The 26,920-nt window shown below is 40.7% G+C and overlaps 1 protein-coding gene and 1 pseudogene across 2 annotated transcripts in view; both read right to left on the reverse strand.

Moving 5' to 3' along the window:
- ARL13B (ARF like GTPase 13B) overlaps positions 1 to 11,408 on the reverse strand; it is a 94,067-nt gene extending 82,659 nt beyond the window's left edge. The window contains exon 1 of the mRNA XM_079766670.1: positions 11,078 to 11,408. Within this exon, the coding sequence (XP_079622796.1) occupies positions 11,078 to 11,136 (59 nt within the window). The 5' untranslated portion in view covers positions 11,137 to 11,408. The remainder of the gene's footprint in view (positions 1 to 11,077) is intronic.
- A 4,670-nt stretch (positions 11,409 to 16,078) lies between these two features.
- On the reverse strand, positions 16,079 to 16,565 carry LOC307096752 (large ribosomal subunit protein uL22-like; annotated as a pseudogene). The gene has a single exon. The product of its transcript is annotated as a large ribosomal subunit protein uL22-like (transcript).
- Between the last annotated feature and the right edge of the window lie 10,355 nt (positions 16,566 to 26,920).

Below are 26,920 nucleotides of genomic sequence, written 5' to 3' on the forward strand. Positions count from 1 at the left end.
AAATGATGTGAATTATACATTAAAGCAAAAGTAAAAAAATAAAAAGCTATTACTTCATTGTTGTTTTAAAATTTACATGTATGTAAGAAATTCTGCACTAAAATACTAAAAATGGTTATCTCTAGAGGCATGAGCTTATGGGTAACTTAAATATACCACTTTTAGCTTAACTGAGCCTTCAATGTTCTCCAATAAACATGCATTACCTTTAAATAGCAATAAACATAAATTATTCTTAAATGTTTGAAAAATAACAATAGCTCCTGCCTACAAGATATCTTGGAGAACTAGTGAAAAGATTAAACATTTCACTACAACAAATGATTAAATACAGAGACAAATACCGTATTTTCCGGCGTATAAGACGACTGGGCGTATAAGATTTTCCTGGGTTAAAAAGTCGTTTTATATGCCAGAAAATACAGTAGTCCAATATATCTAATCCATTATATCTAATCCCATCAATATAGTCCAATATACCGTATTTTCCCGCGTATAAAATGACTTTTTAACCCAGGAAAATCTTATACGCCCAGTTGTCTTATACGCCGGAAAGTACGGTACAAGGTGCTAGGCAAATACAATGAAAGTGTGAAGAATGTAGCTGGAATTCAAAGACAGTTTCCTGAAGAAAAGAATCTCCCAGCTGAGATTTGAAGCATGATAAGGAACAGCCAAAGAAGAAAAGGCATTTGGAGGAAAGGGGGAACTAGAGAACTTAATTATCCCAAATTTGGCATGACTAGAGGAGAAAGAATGGCTTATGAAGAGTCCACTTAGCCATGTCAGGACAAATCATAAGTAACTTGTAAGTAATAAGATTAGATGCTATTCGTAAGGCAATTAAGAAAGACTGAAGACTTAAAATCTATTGTATGCTACAAAAACCACTGATAACAGTGTGGAGGATTAATCAAAAGGGAATAGTGGAAACTCTGTCAAAGAAATCTGAGAGAGCCCAGCAGGCGTAGCTCAGTGGTTGAGCATCAACCTGTGAACCAGGAGGTCACCATTCAATTTCTGGTCAGGGCACATGCCCTGGTTGAAGGCTTGATCCCCAGTGTGGGGTGTGCAGGAGGCAGCCAATCGATGATTCTCTCTCATCATTGATGTTTCTATCTCTCTCTCCCTCTCCCTTTCTCTCTGAAATCAATAAAAAATATATTATATAAAAAAAAGAAATCTGGGAGAGAATAGAATAATGGATAGAGCATTGGGTATGGCAAAGCTGAAAAGAGTGCAAGATAATTAAGTTTAAAAAAAAAACAGGTAGAAATCAAAGGATTTTAATGATTTAAGAGAATTAAGCACAAAAGGGTGTCCAGGATTACTCTTGACCTCTGATTTGGGTAATAGAAAGACACAATTTGTCATGGAAATATGAGACTTAAGCTCCATTTGGATATGGTGGGATTGAGGGTTCTGTGAACTGGATATGTATGTCTTCAAGTGGTAGATGAGTCTTTGTGCTGGAAACTTGTACTTGGGAGTGAGTGTTGAGGTGGTAGCTGAAGTCCCAATATTAGGTGAGATTGACCACAAAGGGAGAATATGTAGAAGAAAACAGTTGAAGACAAACCCTGGGCAAACTTGGGGAGTCAGATGAAGAAAGGCTGACTGGCAAGTAGACACAGAAAAGGAAAAAGGCAGAAAAGTAAAGATTTAAAAATTCAGGAAAAAAAATCAGAGAATTTTAAAAAGGGAGTTGTGTTTTATAAATTTAAATATTTATTGTTGAGAGTATTACAAATGTAATACCCACTTCCATCAAGTTCCTGCCCTGCCCCAGGCCTTCACCACCCTATTTTTTGTGTTCATAGTTAATGCATATATGCATATGTTCTTTGGTTAACTTCTTCTACCCCCCCCACCCCCTTTCCTCTAAGATTTGTCAGTCTGTTCCATGTTTCCATGTCTTTGGTTCTATTTTATTCATCAATTTATTTTGTTCATTAAATTCCTTATTTTGATTTTTAGATTAAATTGTTGATAGCTATGTATTTATTGCCATTTTATTGTTTATGTTTTTTTCTTCTCCCTCTTTTTCTCTTCTTCCTAAAGAATACCCTTCATCATTTCATGTAATACTAATTTAGTGTTGATGAACTCCTTTAGTTTTTTCTTGTCTGTGAAGCTCTATATCTCACCTTCAATTCTAAATGATAGCTTTGCTGTGTAGAGTGGCTGTAGGTCCTGGCTACTTATCACTTTGAATATTTCTTTCCACTCCCTTCTGGATTGCAAAGTTTCTGTTGAGAAATCAGCTGACAGTCATATGGGTGATCCCTTATAGGTAACTAACTGCTTTTCTCTTGCTGCTTTTAAGATTTTCTCTTTGCTTTAACCTTTGGAATCCTACCTAATAATAGAGTAATATGCAAATTGACCGTACATTCACTACACCCACAAGCCACGCCCACCAACCACGCCCACCAGGAAACCGTTGCAGGGACGTTGGGGTGTGGCGGAGCCCAAGGCCGGGAAAGCCTCGGGCGGAGGCTTTCCCGGCCTTGGGCACCAGCGGGGAGCCTGCACGGATCGCAGGCAACGACCAGGGGGTCGGCTCCTACGATCCGTAGCAGGGAGGCTGGGGTGCAGCAGAGCCAAGGCCGCCGCCCGGGGCCAAGTCCCGACCCTGAAAGAAGCAGAAGGCGGTGGCCACAGCCAAGGCCTGGGTCCCTGGTGCCAGCAGAAAACTGGTGCAGGCAGCCAGGTGAATGAAGGTCTATTGCACGAATCTTTGTGCAAACGGGCTGCTAGTCTATATATATAAAACCCTAATATGCAAATAGACTGAATGGTGAAACAACCGAACAACCAGTCGCTATGAGGTGCACTGACCACCAGGGGGCGCACGCGGATCATAGCAGGTATCGGCAGCAAACAGCAGAGCACGGAACATGGCAGGCATCTCCACATTTTGGCTGCTTCCCTGTCTCTGTTTCTATGTATTAGGTAAAGCTGCTATGTCTCCCGGAATTGGTAGAGTGGCCTTGTGTAGTAGGGGGTCCAGTAGCTCAGCCTCCCAGGTCATCTGCACTGGGCACTCTAGGTGCTCCCCTGTGTGGGCTGTGTGCACAGTATTGTTGTAGTTGAGCCTTGATTGCTGTTGGCGTCACTAGGAGGAACTGATCCCCAGGCCAATTGGCTGTGAGGACCAGCTGCAACTACAGTGGAAGAGCTGCTGTGCAGGAGACACCCCTATGGGGCAGGACTTGCTTCAGTGGGGTTTGGTGCTCACCGAGTCTGCCCCTTGAGTGTGTTGCTCATGGATGTGTGGAGCTGTAATCTGGTGTGGTCTGAAGCTGTCCTCTGGTGCATTGTATCTTGGGTCTTCATGAAGGTGCAAAGTCAGCCACTGCCTATGCCCTGCCTGGGGCCACCTATCAGAAGCTACAGAGTGATCTGCAGATGGCTGATAATTACGTTAGGCTTGGAAGTGCCCAGGAGAAGCCAAGCTGTGAAACAAGGCAGGCTGTTACTAGTTCTGGGTCTGGGGCCACTTATTGAGTGGTATGGGGCATGCTGATGACAGCTGCTACTTGAGAGATTTTAGGAAAGTCTAAAGCCTGAGCCAGGATAGGCCATTCATATGGAAAAGTCGCTGCAAACAGCTTGGGTGGTGCTGCAAATTGGTTGGGTTGTGATGTCAGGGAATCACCATAGTGGAGTGAACACTGTAAGCTAGGTTGATGGAAACTCATATATTAGTATAGTACCTGTCAGTCAGCTCTGTGAAGGGGTAGGACTCAGCATCAGAACAATGACTTCTGCCAGCACTTTTGTCTGGGAGAAGTTCTTGCCCTGGTGCCAGACAATCCAGTTCCTCCCAGTATGTCCCTGGGTCCCCCAAGTCACTGCCCCAGTGCTGGAGCTCAGAGAAAGCAAGTCTGAGTAAGTCCATGCACCAATCCTTTAAGAGGAACTGCCTGGGACTCCAGCAGGCTCCTTGTCATTCAGCCACTCTCCCCACCAGTTTTTATAGCCCGAAGTTACAAGGATTTCTCTTCCCAGCACTGGTCTGAAGGCATATGGTATGGGGTAGGACCCCTTGCTCCTATGGGAAACTGCTGCAACTTATATATCCCTCCTAATTTAAAAAATGCCATAAGTGGCTGTCCGACCAGCACATTCTACGCCTCCACCCCTCCTACCAGTCTCAATGTGCTTTCTTGTTTACATCTCTAGTTGTAGGATTTCCATTCAGCCAGATTTCAGGTTCTAAATTATGGCTGTTCTGAATTTTAGTTGTAATTTTGATGTGGTTGTGGGAGGCGGCATGGACCAGCATTTACCTACACTGCCATCTTGGTTCTCCTCAAAAAGAGATTGGTTTTATATGTCAAATGATGCCATGAGATTGAAAATAATTCATTGGATATAATAACCAGGCTGCATCTAATATAGTACAAACAACTAAAATGAAGGGTCTAGGCCAAGCATGTCAAACTCAAAGGCTAACACGGACCAAATAAACAAGGTTTAAGTTTATGTGGGTCACAAAAAAACAAAAGCTTCAATTTTCATAGAAACGTAGGTTTATTTTGATAAAGACATGCTGAATACAAAGGGCTGAAATAAATGAGTAATTGTTAACATAAAATAATAGAACATTTTAATAAAAATTAATATTTTGAACATTAACTTACCAGACACTGAATAACTGCACAAACGAATAAGCATAACACAAATAAAACTATTTCTCTTGTTCTCCGAAAGCAAAATATTTCCTGTTGCACACACCAAACAAGTCAGTACAAGACTAATGACTTGCCAATTAGCTGCTAAAATATTCGCTGCTAGTAATAGTGAAGAGAAATGGTGTGCCTGTGTATAAGGCATGTAAGGGAAATGAATGCAACACGATTATAGTAATCAGTTACTAGAAAATGTTGTAGTTCGTTATTAATAATTTTGTGTAACAGGATATTGTAAAAATTAAGTTATGAAATTTTTATTAAAACACTAGGGCCCAGTGCATGAAATTCATGCACGGGTAGGGTCCCTAGCGGCTGCCGGCCATGGCCTCCTTTTATTCCGCACCACCCCCCGGTGGTCAGCACACAAACTCCTGAGGGGACCCTTTGCATATTAGGCTTTTATATATATAGACGATAGGCCCGATGCACAAAATTCGTGCAAGAGTAGGCCTTTACAGCCCCGGCTGTCTCAGCCACACTTGCAGCCCCGGCTTCATCCGGAAGGTCATCCGGACTGTCTTTCCACTGTCCGGCCATTGATTGGATTTGCATATTACACTTTTATTATTATAAATTTCGTATATACCATTATATTGGCTGGTCTGCAAAAATATTCATTGTGGGCCTCGAGTTTGACATGCTTGGTCTAGGCAGAAGTCTTCTAATGAAAGATGTTAAGGAATATATGAGAGGGGAGGGAGTTGAAAAAGTGTCTGTAAGTCATTGCCAACTGTTGCGTTTGGGGTGAAGGGAAGGAGGAAGGGTAGTTAGTGACTGCAGGGAAAGAGGGTTATTTAATATGGAAGATACAGAATAATGGTCCCCACAAAGATGTCCACATCCTAATCCCTGGAACTTGTGAATATGTTACCATACATGGCAAAAGAATTTTGCCAAAATGATTAAGGATCTTGGAGGGGAAGTAGATCTTTGAGTATCCAGGAAATCACAAGATTCCTTATAAGGGAGAGACAGAAGATGAGAGGAGAAGATGCTATGTTGTTGACTTTGAAAATGGAGGAAGGGGCATGGGCCAAATAACAGATAGACTCTTCCTTTGCTGGAAAAGGCAAAGAAAATAATTTCTTTCCTAGACCCTCCAGAAGGTATGCAACTCTGCTGACCAATTGTAGACTTCTGGAGTCAAAACTATGGGATAATAAATTTATGCTTCTTGAAATCACCAAGTTAATATAATTTGTTACAGCAGCAAAAAGAAACATTTAGCTTGCTTTGTTTTTTTAGGTAAGGAAGCTGAGGGTCTTTATGACTTTAATTAAATTTAGTTTTAAATCCTAGTTCTAGAAATCATATCTATCTCTACATATACCCCTCAGACACCCAGGCTTTCCCTCAGATAATCAGCAACCCCCAAGGCACAAGACAGCAGCCTAGACCTGACAAATGGTCACACCATCTGGACCTCTGGCGGGCTAACCACAACATCTTTTTTTTTTTTTTTTTAATATATTTTATTGATTTTTTACAGAGAGGAAGGGAGAGGGAGAGAGAGTTAGAAATATCAATGAGAGAGAAACATCAATCAGCTGCCTCCTGCACACCCCCTACTGGGGATGTGCCCACAACCAGGTACATGCCCTTGACCGATTGGCCGACGTTCTATCCACTGAGCCAAACCGGTTAGGGCAAACCACAACATCTTGACCCAAGTTATGTTTCAGTTCCTGAGCCCTAAGGTGGAACGACCACTGGCTATTTTCCCATGAGACCAGACGGAGAGACACTGGAAAAGACCGCAGAGCTGTCCTCACAACCTGAAGAGATGATTCACTACCCTTACCCCACCTCCAACCAATCAACTCCCATCTCAACCCAAACCCCTAATCCACCATGACTTGAGATTTTTGCCCTATATAAGCTGTAACCTACACACCATAGAGAAGTTCCTGAGTAAGTACAGCTTTTGAGCATTCGCTTCCCATTCTCCAGGACGGTGCCATTCATCAATAAAATATCCACTGCAATTCTCAGGGTCTAGTGTTTGGCTTTGCTAGTGCCGAGTGAACAAACTCTTCCTGTTCTATAACAATAGTAAGAGAAGTTTGAACATGTTTATGTACTAAAGAAGAAATAGAAGCGAAGCTCTGTGGGAAAAACAGATTTATTTAGTTGGATAATAAAATGGAATAATACATTTTGGGATAAAAATTTAGACTTATTCTTGCATTCCAGAAATCCTATCACTGATCTCTGGCCTAATGCTGAACAACTGAAGTTCACCAGGAAGTGGGAAGAAATGAAAAAAAGAGCACAGGCATAAGAATTAGCCTTGGAAAAAGAAAATGGCCCTTCCTCCACTAACATAGAAAATGATAAGTATAAAATGAATCGAGGAAGGTAATTTACTAATCAGCACTTGTCTCCTAGGATCATAGGTGTTATTTACTGAGTAAGTACTATGTGCAAAACATCAAGTACTTGGGTAAATTTTCTTTCTCAAAATGCTGCATGATAGAAATTATCCACACTTGACACATAAAAAATTTCCAAAAGCCCTAGGATTCAGACTTGAGTCTGTTTGACTCAAAACACTATACTGAGAAATTGGGCAGACACCACCATACCAAGTGATCAAGGTTAACACCACCAGTAACAACACATGTCAACATCACACACCCCTGGATGTAATGTACTGAGAAGGATACCTCACCTTTGTGGTATCACTCTGCCCAACTAATGCAACAACACCTTTACCAAATCATAAGAAAACACAAACACATTGAAGGGGGGTTCTACAAAACATTTAACAAATACTCTTCCAAGTCTCAAGGTTTTAAAAGACAAGGAAAGACTGAGGAACTACTACATACAGATTGAGGGAGACCAAAGAGACATGGCAAAGCAATACGGAATCCTGGAATAGATCTGACAGAAAAAAAGGGCATTAGGTGTTAAAACTGGTAAACTCAGAATAAAGCCTTTAATTTAGTTAATAGCATTGTATCAAAGTTAATTTCTTAGCTTTGACCACTATATTGTGGTCTCAAAATAAAAATTATTTTTTAAAAAACCCACACTGCCTGGCTGTTGTGACTCAGTGGTTGAGCATCGACCCATTAACCAAGAGGTCACCAGTTTGATTCCCAGTCAAGGCAAATGTTCTGGTTGCAGGCTCGATCACCAGTATGGGGCATGCAAGAGGCAGCCGACTGATGATGTTTCCCTCTCATTAATGTTTCTATCTCTCTCTAAAAATCAATAAAAATGTATTTTAAAAAGTAAATAAAAACCCAACACTATATTGCACTGCTTCTATAGGAGCACAGCACTTATATAACTACTAGAGGCCCAGTGCATGGATTCGTGCACATAGAAAGGAAATTAATTAGAAGGTGGCCGGCGGGGCGTGACTGGGCCAGAAGGGCGTCTGAAGAGGGAGCGGGGTCCCTCCAGCAGGTCCCTCGGGGATCGGGCTGAAACCAGCAGTCCAACATCCCCCAAGGGGTCCTGGAGTGCCAGAGGGCACTCTGCAAAGTTGCTGTCACTCAACAGCTCCTGTGTTGAGCGTCTGCCCCCTGGTGGTCAGTGTGCATTATAGCTACTGGTTGGAGCATTTGCCCCCAGTGGTCATTGCACGTCATAGCTAATGGTCGGACGGTCGAACGGTCAGATGGTAGCTTAGGCTGTTATATATATAGATGGGTCTAGCTATTAGTCTATTCAAAACTAATTTACATAGACTGAAAGCCTAGTTCAGGTTCTGACTGGAGGTTAACAATAGCATGCCTTTGTCCCTGAATTGCCTGGCTTCCTGATCCTCACTCCTGACCTAGACTGGTGCCTTAACAATAGATCTCTGACTCCTACCTTGTCCTTATCACAGGTTCCAAATACTGCATCTAATCCCTGGTTATTGTAGTTGTCTACAATAATATGCTCACTGGGAAAGCAACTAAGTGAGGACAGGTGGGTAAACCCAAAAAGTGCAGGATATATTAGGTAAGTCAGCAAGTAACCTCAAAACATAATGTATTAATAAACATCATCTTCTCTTACATGCTCACATTTGTAAACATATCTCCATAAAATATAACATGAAGAGAAAACGCAATAAGGAGCAGCATAACAAAAAACCTTTAAATTACAAAACAGTAGCTCATAAAAGCAAAAATTTGATATATACTTTAAATCAGTTTGCTCACCTCTCATTTATTCCAGTAACTTCAACTACTTGCCAACATTATTTACATTAGGGTGATTATTGCTAAGGAGTGATCAAAATACATACAATGTTTTGCAAATATTTACTTAGGCACTATTATGAACTAGGCATTGAACAATAATACTTAAAAATGGGTGTAATCTAACTTGTTTTTAATTCCTTTGACCGTTAACTATCCAACAATGAGAGATATTTACCTATGCCTCTATATTAGGCCATATAGATCAGGGAGTTCCCATAGAATTACACCGTAAACCATATATGTAAGTTTAAATTTTCTAGTAACTGCATTTTAAAAGTGAAAATAAAAGGTGAAATCATTTTACTATTATATCTCATTTAATCCTCTATATCTAAAGTTATTTCAACATGTAATCACACTGAAAAAAAAGACATGATATTTACTTTTCTTTTTTGCATAATAAATCTTCTAAATCCACTTTGTATTACATTATATATTTCAGCATCTCAATTAGAACTAGCCACATTTCAAATGCTCAACTGCCACATGCAGCAAGTCCCTACTCTACTGGACAACACAGATCTAGATGCTACTTGGACAAAGATACATTCTCCTTTCTCTGAACTCTATCTTTTCTTTAAACAATTAACCCCGATGTTACACTGCAATTAACCCCGATGTTACTTTGTGTTTGCTAAGAGAAGCAAACACAAAGAATGATGAATTAAACTGAAAACTCCTTTGGAGTGCAAGCTTTTTGGGTGTTTTAGTTAAAAGAAGACCTGGTAGCCCTAACCAGTTTGGCTCAGTGGATAGAGCGTCGGCCTGCGGACTGAAGGGTCCCAGGTTCGATTCCAGTCAAGGGCATGTACCTTGGTTGCAGGCACATCCCCAGTAGGAGGTGTGCAGGAGGCAGCTGATAGATGTTTCTCTCTCATCGATGTTTCTAACTCTCTATCCCTCTTCATTCCTCTCTGTAAAATACCAATAAAATATATATATTTTTAAAAGACCTGATATTGTGCCCTCTTCTAAAAACAAAATGTATTTTTAAAAAGCAGAAATAGGAAAAAAAGAAAAGAGACCATTTATTATGAGTGATCCTCAAATCTTAGTAGAGATTCTGTTATCAGCACATAACATGATTGGAACAAATCTATACACCCAAATTTGACTCTATCAGTCAATCATATTACTTATATTTAAAACATTCAAATCCAGTTAAGAGGAAAGAATTTTAAAAGTTTTGTTTAGAGCACATTTCTTTTCCAAATGTAGACATATGTTTTCTTCCTTATAATATACAATAGCTTTTCAGATTTACTCTTTAAAGGATAGCTCATCCTTACTGCAAATACTAGGCTTGAAATGTTAATTTAAAAAAAAAACACGCACAAAAAAATTTTACTACAAATTACCCCTGGCCTAATTCCAAAGTAGAACTGTAAGAAGTCGTTATTATTTATAAAGAGTAACAAACTTAAGCTTTCTTTACAGGTTGAGCCCCTCAATTTTAAAAAACATCGTTTTCACTGACTCCTTCCTAGTATAGTGCCTCTGGCCCATAATATTTTCTCAACAAATATCTGTTGAGAAGTGGATGAATGAATATCTAGTATCGGGCAATGAATATTAATATATCTAGCATACCCTCCAGTTAAGAAAACACTTTCCATCAGTTACTCGCATTTAATACAACACTCCTGAGGCATAGATGTTATCACCCCTCATTAAATATATGAGGAAGGTGGGGCCAAAAAATGTTAAAGTCATACACTGTAATTATGAATTGTGAAGCCAGATTTCAAGCCCAAGTAAGTCCCCAAGCGAAATGTGTGTGTGTGTGTGTGTGTGTGTGTGTGTGTGTTGGAAAGGAGTGTGTGCATGTTATGAAAACGATATCCCATGCTTCTCTACTTGAAAAAGAAAATTCTCATTACAAAAACTTCAGAGGAGAAATACACACGTGTACAAAACCCACAACTTTTAAAGTATTTGAACCCATTTAAATTATAACAACAACAAGCGCTCTTGATGAAGCCTTAAATGCAACTAGACCAGAAGGTTGCATCCTTAGGTTCTTCCCTCCGGGGACACATCCAACTGGGAGGAGGGCACCCCCGCGGCCCGGGACAGGGGGAGGCGGCTCCCCTCCCAACTGCTCGGCGCGCAGCGGTCCCTGCCTCCCGCCTCCCGCCTCCCGGAGGGCGCGGGCCCGCGGCTCCAGCCTACCTGACGGGCTCCTGCCGCCGCTGGAACCAGCTGCAGCAATTGGCCATCAGACTCAGCATCCCAGGCCGCTCCTCCCTCCGCCTCCCATCCGAGCCTGGAGCGGGGAGGGGCCCCCGGTGGCCCCGGGCCGAGTCCCGAACCGCCTTCCCTACGAAAAGCCTCCGCGCGGTTAGCCTCGGAGGAGGGGCCGGGAGGGAGGTGAGGGCGACGGTCAGTCCGAGCAAAACCGGTGTAACCGCGCCGGCCCGCGAGCGGACCACGACTGCGCCCCTCGCCGGGGAGGGCGGAGGAGGAGGCACAGAGTCACGGACCCGGGCTGGGTAGCGGGCCGAGCGGAGCAAACCCCCGCGTCGACGTGCTGACGTCCCTCCCCGGCGTGGCAGGCCCCTCCAAGCACCGCCCATACACCCCTCCAATCATCGTTCGAGGGCCGGCGGTGGGGGCCTCTGAGTGGCTGGAGGGGCCGGCTCTCCTCCCCCCGCCCCCCCCCCCCGTTTCTGCCCAAGAGGTGGGAGGAAGAAGGGGGAGGGTCTAGGAGAAGGAGGTGGAGTCCCGGGAAGGTTATTCTCGTTACTAGGCAACGGTAGTGTCCAGCTGTGATCAGAGGAATCCCGGACAACAAATCTCAGGAGAGGTTTACCTATACATCCATCCCAAAGTGTGTTATAGCCCAGGGTGCTGCTCCTCCTCTGTCTCCAGTCACAGCTGAGATCCAAAGATCTCAGGTCTTGTGCGTGTTTTGTTTTGTTTCATGCACCAGGGATAGGGATCCACTGGGATGACAGCGGACTCTGACTGCACAGCTATAGAAACAATACATTGGGGGAATGATTACAAAGACAAGGGGAAAAACTCAATCCCTAATTATATCAATAGTTCAGATGAGAGCGACATGTTCACTTGTATAATGTTATTGCTGTTTGTTACATCAAGTGTCAAATGGAATTGTATATTTATTGTGTGGGGTGGTATGATTACTAAAGAAATATATGTTTATTGTAGAAAATGTAAAAATAAAAAATAAAAACACTAAAAAAGGAATAAGGTTTAGACAATAAGATGTCATACTCACTACCCAAAGATAGCAAGTGTTAACATTTTGATGTATGTTCTTCCCAGGTATTTTAGATACATAGATTGCTAGCTATTTGGCTTCTGCAAGATGGAGTTGGTGATCTACTGGCTCTTTTGCAACCTGTTTTGTATTATTTAAAAAGACTTGTAATATCTTTTTGTAATATTCTTGGAAAAAGAAATGACAAGTGCATTCCTATAGGAAAAAAGTTCATGCATAATATATAAGGGCCTGTGTATGCATTCAGCTTCTACTAATAAATTTTCAAATCCTGGTAAAAGGAGAGAAGGCCCTGGGAAACGCAGTGTATCCAGGAGAAAATAGTGGTTTGGAACTAAGATAGAGTTTTTAAATTATTCTCTGTCATTTACTAATTTATGTAATCCTAATTCAAACTCATATATATTACTTACAGTTTACTATCTCTGAAACAAAGTACCCCAGCTATAAAAGGAGAATAATAATACCTCCTTTTCAAGGTTGCTAAGATGATGAAATCAGAGAAATAAATCTCTAGTGCTATTTGTAACAAATGAGAGCAGATTTTGAAGTTGGTGTTACCTGTCTCATCAACATTAATGGCACCTATCCTCGTACCTTTTTCCAAACAGCAAGGATCTTATTCACCACTAGTGACCCAGTGTTGCAGAAGATGGAAGAAAAACCAAGCAACACTTAGAGAAATGGAGTCACACTTTATTATTATTACATAAGGACCCAGAGAAAAACATCTTTCAAATTCTGGGCCAAGAAACATGGAGGAAGCTTCCCTATTTATACTTTTTCCATCTCTTTGTCTCCCAAATAAGGGTGTTTCCGGTCCCCTTTGCAAGTTCTTAAAGAGCCCTATGTGCTGGGGCTTTGAGACCTCAACCAAAGGCCTGCCCTGGCGCCAGCACTGATAACTTCGTCTGGGGAAGGTTTATGGCCTCTCTGGATTTGGAGGCCATAAAATAGTCTCTGGAAAATAGTCTTATTTTCCTTATTATTTAAGCAAGCAAGCGTTTACAGAAGCCAAAATAGCAGGGTTAAAATTTCAAACAGCAGTTTTTATATAAGATGGATGCTTCACGGGTACACGGATTCCTGCACATTGAAAGGAAATTAATTAGAAAGTGGCCAGCAGGGCAGGACTGGGCGAGATGGGCCGGGACACACCCTGGAGCTAACCTCCTGTGGTCCCTCCCCCACCACCGCACCTGGGGCGGTGCTGTGGCTTGAAGGGCATCTGTGGAGTGAGCAGGATCCCTCCAGCAGGTGGGGTCCCTGGGCGTGACCTGCAGGGATCAGGCCAGAACAGGCTCTCTGATACCCACCCCCTCCCTGAGGGGTCCCGGAGTGTGAGAGCTCTCTCCTCTCTGGTTCCGGGGTGCATCCCTGGAGAACCACCGCTGCCAAGTCACGGCAGCTTGGCAGCTCCTGCATTGAGTGTCTGCCCCCTGCTGGTCAGTGCATGTCATACCTACCAGCCAGCTGGATGGTCGGACAGTCGCTTAGCCTTTAACTTATATAGATTCTCACTCTCCTGCCTTCATAATGTCAACTTTCTTTTCGATTACTCATGGATGTATGACCTCTACTGATTTTCCTAGTTTAACCTGCCCTTCCTCATCAGTAAGAGCTGCTGCCTCTGCCCAGACTGTTCTGACCCTATACTGAAAGGTCTCTATAATACAGTACTAATGAAGAAAGGTGAATGACACCTTCCACACATTTTCTTCCCTCTCTGTTATTCCTGTTTCTTCTTCATTTCTAATATCTCAAGATATCTATAGTTCCTCTTTTCCAAGGTTAACCACTTTCCTGGGACTTTGACAAACAAAATTTTCCACTTTTCTGAAATTCTGATCCTTCTATTATTTCTTCTTCCTCCAACATCTTAAATATATTCCTCCTCATTTTTTCCCCCTAGATCTTAGGGTGGGATGGGGGTGAGAGAGCAGAGCAAGATAAGGCTATAATTCATCCTTAACTATGAGCAAGGTTATTACTGTTCTGGTAACTCTTTAATTTCACAACCCAACTTCTTAAACTAATGGTTCACAAACCCTAAAGCACTATTTTTTTTAAAGCACTATTTTTTGCTGTTCAATTGTTTTAATCAATTTACTGTGATTAGGTTTCTGTCCCATCAAGCTACTCAAAACATATTTTTATATAACTTAAGTCTTCCTTACCAAATCAGTTCTCATTTTCTTTCACATCAGTTAATACTTTTAATACAGTTAACGCTTCTAAAGCTCTTCCCTCCCTCCGCTTTTCACAATTATGCACTATTCTGGTTCTCTTCTGATCTCACTGGTCATTCCTTCTCCAGCTTCCTATATGTATTCCCAAGATCCTACCATATCCCTCTGCTTTCTTTCTTTTTTCATTTATGTTTTTATTGATTTTAAAGAGAGAAAGAGAGGAAGGGAGAGGGAGAGAGAGAAAAAAGCATCTATGAGAGAGAACCATCAATCAGCTGCCTCTTGGGGATCCAGCCCGCAACCTAGACATGTGTCCTGACTGGGAATAGAACCAGTGACCTCTCAGTGCATGGAATGATGCTCAACCCACTAAGCCACACCGGTTAAAACTCTCTGCTTCTCTTTTTAAGAAAATTTTCTCTTAGAGATTCCAATGATTACTTTTGTTCCTGAGGGCCTTATTGTGTGATGTTTCTTGAGCATTTGGAACCATACTCAACAACCTGTTTTCAAAAATATTCTCAACCCAGCTCTACTTCATGGCTTTCCTAGTCCTGATAGTGATACAGTAACAAACATTTGTGGTGCCAACATACAGTGAGTCAGTCAGTTAGTTAATTGACTATTAGCTTTCATATAGTAAGTGATTTGGTAAGCATGAGTGTGCTCACTATTTCTAGTTCTCTTTTCCTCACAAGCACATGAAATAGTTATCCCCACCCTCTCAAAGTCATGGATTTGTTTCCTCCAGTAAAATGTGTGTGGTAGTAGTTGTGTCACTTCTTGATGAAAACATTTAAAAGCTTGTGTACAATTCACCATGTTCTCTATCCCCTTGCAATGTTAATTGTGGAAGCCTATGTTAACTTTGAAGTAATATCCAATCAAAGCAGCATGGAATACTGAGCCAACACATGGAGGACAGCTGCTTGGAAAGTCCTACAGTGGACTTCCCATGAGCAAGAAATAACTTTGCCCTAGCTGTTTTGGCTTGTGGATAGAGCGTGGGCCTGGAGACTGTAGGGTCCTGGGTTCAATTCCGGTCAAGGGCACATGCACAGGTTGCAGGCTCAGTCCCCAGTGGGGGATGCAGGAGGCAGCTGGTCAGTGATTCTCTCTCATCATTGATGTTTCTATTTCTCTCTCCCTCTCTCTCTTCTTCTCTGAAATCAATAAAAATATATTTGGGGGGGGAAAATATACACTTATCTTAAGCCACTGTAATTTTGTGGCTGTTTTATCACATTATAATCTATTTCATTCTGAATGATGAAAACAGTCTTACTGCCATCATTCTAGTCAAGAATCTCATTTCATCTCCCAGAGATTGTTGAAATAGAATCCTAGATATTACTTGGTTTCTGTTATTTTTTCCAGCTTCATTGAGGTACAACTGATAAACAAAATCATAATACATTTAAAGTGTATAATACAATGACATAATGTGTGTGTGTGTATATATATATATATATATATATATATATATATATATATATATACACACACACACATTGAGAAGTGATTCTCAGAATTGAGTTAATTAACATATTAACACTTTTTTCAGTGAGAACATTAGAGATCTATTCTTTTAGCATTTTTCAATACAGTATAATTAAGTATACTCATCATGCTGTACATTAGATCCTTAGAACTTAATCATCTTTTTTTGATTTTACTTTTAGTAGCATTTATTTTATGCTCAGTTTACTCCTAAGCAATAAACTTTTGTTTCTTCTGTTATATAATTTTCTTCAGTGCAATATCCTCTTCTGGTTTAGGAACCATCTGATCTTTTTCAGTAAGGATCACCTCAATGTGGAAGGGAGAGCTCCCGTATGGGCTCTGTGCCATGTCTTAGGAGCTTTGTTCACCTGGATATGCTGAATGACCAGAGAATCTCCATCTAAACCTTTAAGTTCAGCATTACTCTCTGCAATTTTAAGCATGTCCAGCAATAATTAAGCACTCTTTTGGGGCCACCGACCCTGTGTCCAGCCTACTGTTTGGCTTGAACACACCTACAAACTCCACCATTGTAATGACAGAATGGCACACATTGCTTCTGTGAAGTGACATCCTCTAGATACTTGGTGGCTTTACAGATATGCATACCCTTGATGGCCTGGGCAGTTTCACGAGTGTTCTTTAAGAAAACACAAAAATTTGAACCTCTTGTTTTGCATGATTTTGTGGGGTTTCCTGTTTTACATGAATAGCGAACCATTTTCAGAGGTCACCTCAGGCCGCTTATGGGAAGAGAATTTATTCACCTTACAATTGAAAATTTGTACGTTTTGCCAACCTCTCCTCTTTTCCCATATCCCTCAGCCTCTGGCAACCACCATTCTACTTTGTTTCTGGTTTAATTTTTTTTTTTAATTTCACATAAATGATACCATGCAGCAATTGTCTTTCTCTGTTGGGCTTATTTCCAACAGTTTATTATCCTCCAGTTTCATCCATATTGTCACAAGTAGCAGTATTTCTTTCTTTATTTTGGAGGGGGGGGGTAAGGTTTAATAATATTCTACTATATTATTAAATATATATATACTATATATATATACACTTAATATACATATATATGATACGTATATAATTCATAGTTTATTTATGTATAACATTGGCTTATCCATTCATCCACAGATGGACAACTAGGTGGTTTTCATATCTTGGCTATTGTAAATATGATGAACACGAAAGCACAGATATCTCTTTGCCATAGTGATTTTATTTCCTTTGGTTCTATACCTACAAGTAGGATTGTTGGATTATACAGTACTTCTATATGTACTATACATATAGTAGTTCTGTATATATAGCTCTATTTTAGAACTTATATAGTATTTTATGCTACTATAAACATATAGTATATATATATTCTATTTTTAATTCTTTTTTTACTTTTTTATTGTTTAAAGAATTACACATAGTAGTACATATATCTCCTTTTTTTCCCCCATTGACTTTCCCCCAGCCTCCCCTACCCACTGTCGCATGCCCTCTTCCCACCCCCCCACCGCCAGTATCTTGTGTCCATTTGTTGTGCTTATATGCATGCATACAAGTCCTTCCGTTGATCTCTTTCCACCCCTCCCAAACACTCTCCAGCCATTCCGCTGTAATTTGATAGTCTGTTCAATGCTTTACTGCCTCTGTATCTATCTTTTGGTTCATCAGGTTATAATGTTCTTTATTTTCCATAAATGAGTGAGATCATGTGGTATTTTTCTTTCATTGCCTGGCTTATTTCACTTAGCATAATGCTCTCCAGTTCCATCCATGTTGCTGCAAATAGTAAGAATTCCTTCTTTTTTATAGCAGCGTAGTATCCACTGTGTAGATGTACCATTGTTTTCTAATCCACTTATCAGCTGATGGGCATTTAGGCTGTTTCCAAAACTTAGCTATGCTGTATTGTGCTGCTATGAACATAGGAGTGCATATATCCTTTCTGATTGGTGTTTCTAGTTTTTTGGGATATATTCCTAGAAGTGGGATTACTGGGTCAAATGGGAGTTCCATTTTTAGTTTTTCGAGGAAACTCCATACTGTTCTCCAGAGTGGCTGCACCAGTCTGCATTCCCACCAGCAGTGCACGAGGGTTTCTTTTTCTCCACATCCTCGCCAGCACTTGTCGTTTGTTGATTTGTTGATGATTGCCATTCTGACAGGTGTGGTGAGATGGTACCGCATTGTCATTTTGATTTGCATCTCTTAGATGATTAGTGACTTTGAGCATGTTTTCATATGTCTCTTGGCTTTCCTTCTGTCTTCTTTCAAAAACTATCTATTTAGGTCCGTTGCCCAATTTTTATTGGATCATTTATCTTCCTTTTATTAAGTTGTATGAGTTCCTGTAAATGTTGGAGATTAAACCTTTATCAGTGATAACATTTGCAAATATGTTCTCCCATACAGTGAGCTTTCTTGTTGCTTTGTTGATGGTTTCCTTTGCAAAAGCTTTTTATTTTGATGTCGTCCCATTTGTTTATTTTCTCTTTAGCTTCCATTGCCCTAGGACAGTGGTCAGCAAACTCATTAGTCAACAGAGCCAAATATCAACAGTACAACGATTGAAATTTCTTTTGAGAGCCAAATTTTTTAAACTTAAACTATATAGGTAGGTACAGTGTTATTAACTTAATTAGGGTATTTTGTGGAAGAACCACACTCAAGGGGCCAAAGCCGCAGTTTGCGGACCACTGCCCTAGGAGCAGTATTGGTGAAGATATTGCTTCGGCATATGTCTGAGATTTTTCTGCCTGTGGATTCCTCTAGTATTTTTATGGTTTCCTGTCTTATGTTTAAGTCCTTCATCCATTTTAAGTTTATTTTTGTGTATGGTGTAAGTTGGTGGTCTAGTTTCATTTTTTTGCAGGTATCTATCCAATTTTACCAACACCATTTATTGAAGAGACTGTCTTGACTTCATTGTATGTTCATGCCTCCTTTGTCAAATATTAATTGAGCATAATGGTTTGGGTCAATATCTGGGTTCTCTATTCTATGCCATTGGTCTATATGCCTGTTCCTTTGCCAGTACCAGGCTGTTTTGAGAACAGTGGCTTTGTAATGCAGCTTGAAATCTGGTATTGAGATCCCACCTACTTTGTTCTTCTTTCTCAGGATTGCTGTGGCTATTCGGGGTCTTTTTTTTATTCCCGATGAATTTTTGGAGAGTTCTTTCTAGGTCTGTGAAATATGCCATTGGTATTTTAATGGGGAGTGCATTGAATCTATAGATTGCTTTGGGTAGTGTGGACATTTTAATGATGTTGATTCTACCAATCCATGAACATGGTATGTTCTTTCATCTGTTTATGTCTTCCTCTATCTCTTTTTTCAGTGTCCTGTAGTTTTCTGAGTACAGGTCTTTTACCTCCTTAGTTAAGTTTATTCCTAGGTATTTTAATTATTTTGGTGCAATGGTAAATAGGATTGCTTTTTTAGTCTCTCTTTCTGTAAGTTCACTATTGGTGTATAGAAATGATTTATTGGCGTTAATTTTGTATCCTGCTAAATTGCCAAATTCATTTATTACGTCTAATAGTTCTTGGTGGAGTCTTTAGGGATTTTTATGTACAATATCATGTTGTCTGCATATAAGGACAGTTTTACTTCTTCTTTTCCAATTTGGATGCTTTTTATTTCTTTTTCTTGTCTACTTGCAATGGCTAATACTTCCAGTACTATGTTGAACAGGAGTGGTGAGAGTGGGCATCCCTGTCTTGTTCCTGTTCTTAGGGGAAATGGTTTTAGTTTTTGCCCATTGAGTATGATGTTAGCTGTGGGTTTATCATATATAGCTTTTATTATGTTGAGGTATGACCCTTCTATTCCCACCTTGCTGAGAGTTTTTATCAAAAAATGGGTGTTGGATTTTGTCAAATGCTTTTTCTGCATCAATTGATATGACTATGTGTTTTTTATCTCTCAATTTGTTTATGTGATATATCACGTTTATTGATTTGCGGATATTGTACCATCCTTGTTTCCCTGGGATAAAAAGTACTTGGTCATGGTGTATGAGCTTTCTGATGTACTGCTGGATCTGATTTGCTAGAATTTTATTGAGGATTTTGGCATCTATGTTCATGAGGGATATTGGCCTGTAATTCTCTTTCATTGTGTTGTCTTTATTTGTTTTTGGTATTAGGGTGATGCTGGCTTCATAGAATGAGCTTGGAAGTGTTCCTTTCTCTTGAATTTTTTGGAATAGTCTGAGGAGGATAGGTTTAAGTTCTTCCTTGAATGTTTGGTAAAACTCCCCTATGAAGCCGTCAGCCCCGGGCCTTTGTTTGCTGGAAGCTTTTTGAGGACTGCTTCAATTTCTTCCATAGTTATTGGCCTATGGAAATGTTTAGATTCTTCTTGATTGAGTTTTGGAAGGTTATATTTTTCTAGGTATATGTCCATTTCCTCCAGGTTGTCCAGTTAGTTGGAATAGAGTTGTTCATAGTATTTTTAACAATTCTTTGTATTTCGGTGAGGTCTGTTGTTATTTCTCCTCATTCATTTCTGATTTTGTTTATTTGGGTTCTCTCTCTTTGCTTCTTGGTGAGCCTGGCTAGAGGTTCATCAATCTTGTTTATCCAAGAGCAGCTCTTGGTTTTATTTTCAAAGAACCAACTCTTGGTTTTGTTGATATTTTGCATTGTTTTTTTTTTGGTCTCTATGTCGTTTATCTCTGCTCTGATCTTTATTATTTCCTTCCTTCTGCTTACACTGGGCTTTTCTTGTGGCTCTCTTTCTAACTCTTCGAGTTGTAGGGTTAGGTAATTTATTACCATTGTTTCTTGTTTTTTGCAGTAGGTTTGTAGAGCTATGAACTTCCCGTTCAAGACTGCTTTCACTGTGTCCCATAGATTTTGGATTTTTGTGTTTTCGTTGTCATTTGTTGCCATGATTTTTTAAATTTCTTCCTTGATCTCTCTGGTAACGCAGTCATTGTTTCATAGCATCCTGTTTAGTCTCCAGGTGTTTGATTTTTTTGGATTGTTTTTATTGTAGTTGATTTCCAGTTTTATGCCACTGTGATTTGAGCAGATGCTTGATATGATTTCTATCTTCTTGAATTTGAAGAGACTTTGCCTGTGACTCAATATATGGTCTATCTTTGAAAATGACCCATGGGCACTTGAGAAGAATGTATATTCTGTGGCTTTGGGTGAAATGTTCTGAAGATGTCAATTAATTCCATCTGGTCCAGTGAGTCATTTAGGATTGATATTTCTTTGCTGATTTTTTGTTTAGAGGATTTGTCCAATGGTGATAGTGGGGTATTAAAGTCCCCTACTATGATTGTATTGCTGTGAATCTGTCCCTTGATATCCTCCAGGAGTTTTTTTATGTATTTGGGTTCTCCTGTATTGATTGCGTATATGTTTACCAGAGTTATTTCTTCTTGTTGGATTGCTCCCTTTAGTATTATGAAGTGGCCTTCCTTATATCTTTTTATGTCCTTCACTTTGAGATCTAATTTGTCAGATATAAGTATCACTACCCCAGCTTTTTTTTCCATTTCTATTCTCCTGAAAATCCTTTTTCCATCCCTTCACCCTCAGTCTGTGTGCGTCATTTTTTCTGAGGTGGGTTTCTTGTAGACAGCAGATATAAGGGTCATGTTTTCTTATCCAATCCGTTACCCTATGTATTTTGATTGGGGCTTTTATATTTAAAGTTATTATTGATAGGTACTTGTTTGTCGCCATTTTTATTCTTTACCCCTGTTTTCCTTCTTTGCTTCCTATTTCTTTTTTTTTTCTTTACAGCAGACCCTTTAGCATTTCTTGCATTGCTGGTTTGGCAGTAATAAACTCTCTTAGTCCTTTTTTGTCTGTGAAGCTCCTGATTTCACCCTCAATTTTGATTGATAGCCTTGCTGGGTACAGTATTCTTGGATTCATACCCTTCCTTTGCCTGACTTTGTATATTTCATTCCATTCCCTTCTGGCCTGATGTGTTTCTGTTGAGAAATCAGTTGCTAGTCTGATGGGGGATCCTTTGTAGGTAACTATCTGTCTCTCTCTGGCCGCTTTTAAGATTCTTACTTTGTTGTTGTTTGTCAATTTAATTATAATGTGCCTTGGCATTGGTCTTTTGGGGTACATTTTGTTTGGTACTCTGTGAGCTTCTTGGATTTGTGTGGGATTTTTCTTCCCTATATCAGGGAAGTTTTCTCTGTTATTTCTTCAAACAGGTTTTCTATTCCTTGCTCAGTTTCCTCTCCTTCTGGCACCCCTATTATGAGGATGTTGTTTTGTTTCGTGTTGTCCCAAAGTTCCCTTAGGGTCTCCTCCTGCTTTTTATTTTATTTTTTTTTCTAGAAGTTGCTATGCTTGGGTATTTTTTCCTACCTTGTTTTCTAGATCACTAATGCGGTCCTCTGCTTCTTCTAGTCTACTCTTGATGCTTTCTAATGAGTTCTTTACAGCAGTGATGTCATTTTTTATTTCTTCTTGGTTCTTCTTCATTTCCTCTTCGTTCTTACACATATTGTCGAATTTGTCTTCCATTCTTTTCATCCACCTTAAGACCATTTCTCTGAATTCTTTCTCTGATATATCGCTTGCCTCCATTTCGTTTACTTCATTTTCTGGCGATGCCTGCTTTTATTTCATATGCGGGCTGTTTCTTTGTTTCCCCATGGTCTCTTTTCTCCAGGTGTCTGGTTATGTAGTTCGAGAACTCCTTTCTGTGAGGGAGTGTAGAGCTCCTCTGAATCTGGGTGCTTGCACCACTTCAGAATCATTGTTCTTTGGTTTGCAGCTGTTCGGTGGGTGCTGTAGTTGTAGATTCCCCGGGCTTTTCAGGCTTCCAATAACATCCACTTTCCCCTTCAAGATGGCGCAGTCTCTGCATCTGAGCCAGTCACTCTGGGAGGGAACCCAGCAGTGGAGGATGCCCAGTCAGGGGAGCCCCATCCAGCAGTCTCCCACAGTCTCCTGGAGTATAGCTGTCCCTCAACTCACCAACAAACACTCCGTGTGTGACCACACACTCTCCCTTTGTTTTCTCACACACTATCTTGCAGTCTGCCTTCCTGTCGGCAGCCATCTTCTTTCTCCAACAGTACAATATTTAAATGGAAAAAAAGAACCCTAAACACATGCACACTTTATTACAATCAAAGATTAGATAACAATTGTAACTACTACTCTCTTTAAGGTCATCAACATTGTAGGTAATGTATAACCTCTAAACATGCTGAAGATACGGTCATTCAGTCAAAAGCAATTCTGATATTGGGTTCCTGCTCCTTGTGAAGAAGATCCTCAAAAATCTGTGCTACCTTCCTTTGCAGCATGCCTTCTGGTTAACCACCATAGAGACTCTCTTTACTTTCAGCTGAAGTCTTTGGAAGAGTAAAATTTTTCTTTTAGTAATTCACTTCTCTGTTTCTCTACTTTTCCTTTCTTTATAGTCTTTTTTTTTTTTTAATGTCTATATCGGAAGTGATTTGTTATGAATGTTGCTGAATTACAATTTTGAAGGTTTTCCCTCCTTGTGAAAGACACTAAAAAAGAAGAGAACTTAAAGGAGGGAACAGTTTAAAAAATCAACAATTCCTTTTTTCTTATAAAAAACAGTTATTTGGCTGTGTTTGCTCAGTGGTTAGAATGTCGCCCCCCCCCCCCCCCAGCTCTACCAAAGGGTCACCAGTTTGATTCCCAGTCAAGGCCACATACCTCAATTGCAGGCTTCCCAGCCCACCAGGCCTTGTGAAGGAAGCAACCAATTGATGTCTCTCTCTCTCTCAATGGATGTGTTTCTTTCTCTCTGCATGCCCCCCACCTCCCTTCCACTCTAAAAAAAAAATAAAATAAAATAAATAAAAATAAAAAGAGCAATGGAAAAATATCCTTAGGTGAGAATTTAAAAAAACACACACAAAAACTGACTATCCTCAACTTCATCCAGTTGGATCATTGAACTGTGGTAAGCAGTTAGACAGAGCAGGGCAGAAAGCCCTAGGAACCTAGCAAAGCACAATTGGGTGGGACCTTGTCCCCAGGGTGACATTTCCTCCCCTAACATATCACTGGTCAGGTGGGCCAGACAGCTAGCACCTCAGGCCCCGAGGGCAAATCCTGTTGCTCTCTATAAGATTAGAAACTGCCAGGTGTCCCTTACCTTGGAAGCTAAATGAATTTAGGTTCTCATTTATCCAGCAAAAGGTTTTGTTCACACACTCAGAAAGCAACTCCAACTGAAAAGCCAAAGTTAAAAAGCAACCATTCTTTTTTCCCCTCCCTGTCCTTAGTTATCTGATCTTATCTTTAGCCTAGTGTCTCTCAACCCTTAACCTTTAGCTTTACTTCTAGGATTTTATAAACAGTTTAAAGAAAGTCAGCCTTTAACCTTAAAACAGGGAGGTTGGGAATTCCAAGAAAAAACTCACCCAAGTCCACCTGATGCAAAGCAAGGAGCCAGTGGGCACAATGGGCCCCTGCTGGTACTGAGCACTGGCCCGGGTCTGCAAGGTGGTCCTGGATGGGTTCTCTGGAATCTTGCCACACAACCTTAGAGTCCAGGAACCTTAATGTTGTGGGAGGGAGGAAGGGCACCAGGTATTACACTGGTGGGATCAGACTGATCCTGGGTTCAGCAATCTTGGTACGTGGGTCCTGGCTAGGAAATAATTCAGAACCAAGACTCAAACTATAAGAGAACATTTATTTGGAAAATCACAGAGGTCGAAGAAGTAATTTCTAGAAGAAATGGGCTTAGGAAACAAGTTATAGAGGTAAAGGAAAGTCCCTTGGAGCTTAGACATGAGGAAGGTAAAGGTGACTGCCTAGAGCTGTGGTCGGCAAACTGCGGCTCTTGAGCCACATGCGGCTCTTTGGCCCCTTGAGTGTGGCTCTTCCACAAAATACCACGGCCTGGGCGAGTCTATTTTGAAGAAGCGGCATTAGAAGAAGTTTAAGTTTAAAAAATTTGGCTCTCAAAAGAAATTTCAATCATTGTACTGTTGATATTTGGCTCTGTTGACTAATGAGTTTGCCGACCACTGGCCTAGAGGTAGGGGTAGGGGGAAGGGAAAGTCACCCGTATGCTCTCAGAATCTGAGTACGCTGTCCTAAAGGTTTTAAGGGTGGAGATTTTAGGGGAGGTCCCAGGGGAAGATTTCAATAAAATATTTAGTAGTTTTCTAGGTGTGTCCTTTTAGGGTCTAGGTCACCACTGATTGATTGGTCAGTACCAGGGCAGGAGGTCTTTACCCAATGCTGCTGGTCCTGAGGTCAGTTGTGGGGTTACTTGTTTGGTGTTCCTGCATTTCTGGGCCTGGAGCTGAAATACAACTGAGGCCTAGATGTTATCTAGAGGGAGAAAAGGTCAGGGAGTTCAAACCATATGACCAGTAATATGCTAGGGCAGGAAATATCACCCCAGGGAGGAGGTCCCACACTATAACTGGCTTTGCCAGGCACCCAGGATTTCTACCCTGGTGACCTTCTGTACCTGGCCCAGATTTCTTGCTCAGCTCATGTCTGTTTAACTGCCTACCACAGAACCATAGAAAGCTAGACTGGAAGAGACTCTTTGAAATATGATCAGCCTATCAAATTTAGCTCACACACATAGGAAATCAATTGATATGTTCATTTGGTCAGAAATACTAGGAGTGGTAATAAATAGTAAATATGCCTTAAGTAATACTATTTAACACAAACTAATTGGTCTATATTTGTTATCTCTTTAAATCTTTACATTCGATAGAGGATCTACCGAATACAAACCCAAACAGACAACCAAAATAAGGAAACAAAGAAACAACCACCAAATGAAAGAACTAGAGAATTCTCCAGAAGAAGAGATAAATGACGCAGAGATAAGAAATTTATCTGAAACAGAGTTCAGAGTAATGATATTAAAAATGCTCAACAGTATGAAAAAAGATATAGTAACTATGAAAAAAGAACAGTCCGAGATAAAGAATGACATAACACAAATGAAGAACACATTGGAAGGAATACACAGCAGATTAGGGGAAGCTGAGGACTGAATCAGTGAATTAGAAGACAGAGTTGAAAATATCACTCAATTAGAGAACAACAACAACAACAAAAAAACACAATTAAAAAGCAGGAGAGCAGGAGGACAGCTTTTAAGGGAGCTGTGGAACAATGTGAAATGTAACAATAGTAGAATAGTAGGTGTTCCAGAAGAGGCAGAAAGGGAGAAAGTAATAGAGAAGGTGTTTGAAGAAATAATGGTAAAAAACTTCTCTAACCTGGTAAAGGAAAAAGTCACACAAGTTCAGGAGGCACCGAGAACCCCAAACAAGAAGAACCCAAACAGACCCACACCCAGACACATCATAATTAAAATGCCAAAAATTAAAGACAAAGAGAGAATCTTAAAAGCAGCAAGAGAAAAGAAAACTGTTACCTACAAAGGAGTTCACATAAGACTGACACCTGATTTCTCATCAGAAACTCTACAGGCCAGAAGGGAATGGCATGAAGTACTCAAGGTAATGAAAAGCAAGGATCTGAGACCAAGATTACTATATCCAGTAAGGCTAGCATTCAAAATAGACAGTCAAATAAAGAGCTTCCCAGACAAAAAAAAGGCTAAAGGAGTTCATCACCACCAAGCTAGCATTACAAGAAATGCTAAAGGGATTGCTGTAAGGGATTGCTGAGAAGAAGAAGCAAAGAGAGAAACCTAGCCATACAGAATTAAAATGGCTATAAATAAACATCCTATCTAATAAAGAGGGGATATTCAAATTGACCGTCATGCTGTCACAAAGATGGCGGTGCCCATAGCCACAAGATGGCAGTGCCCAGTCCCCTCAGCCCTGCCGGGTCCCCCAGTCCTTTCAGTCCCGCCAGGGGGCGGGGTGGCAGGTGCGTGGTGCGGCTGGACCCGCCCTCAGCCCCCCAGCTGCCCAAGCCGGCCTTAGGTGCAGGCAAGCCTCAGATGTCAGCTGCCCAGCCACCTAGGGCTTGAGGCACAGGCAAGCCTCAGATGGCGGCTTCCCAGCTGTTCAGGGCTGCCTAAAGCTCAGGTAACCAGGGCTGGCCAAGGCTTGTGCTGCTGGCAGTGGCAGCAGCAGAGGTGTGA

Source organism: Cnephaeus nilssonii, assembly GCF_951640355.1.
Source record: "Cnephaeus nilssonii genome assembly, chromosome: 3".
NCBI classification, from domain to species: Eukaryota; Metazoa; Chordata; class Mammalia; order Chiroptera; family Vespertilionidae; genus Cnephaeus; species Cnephaeus nilssonii.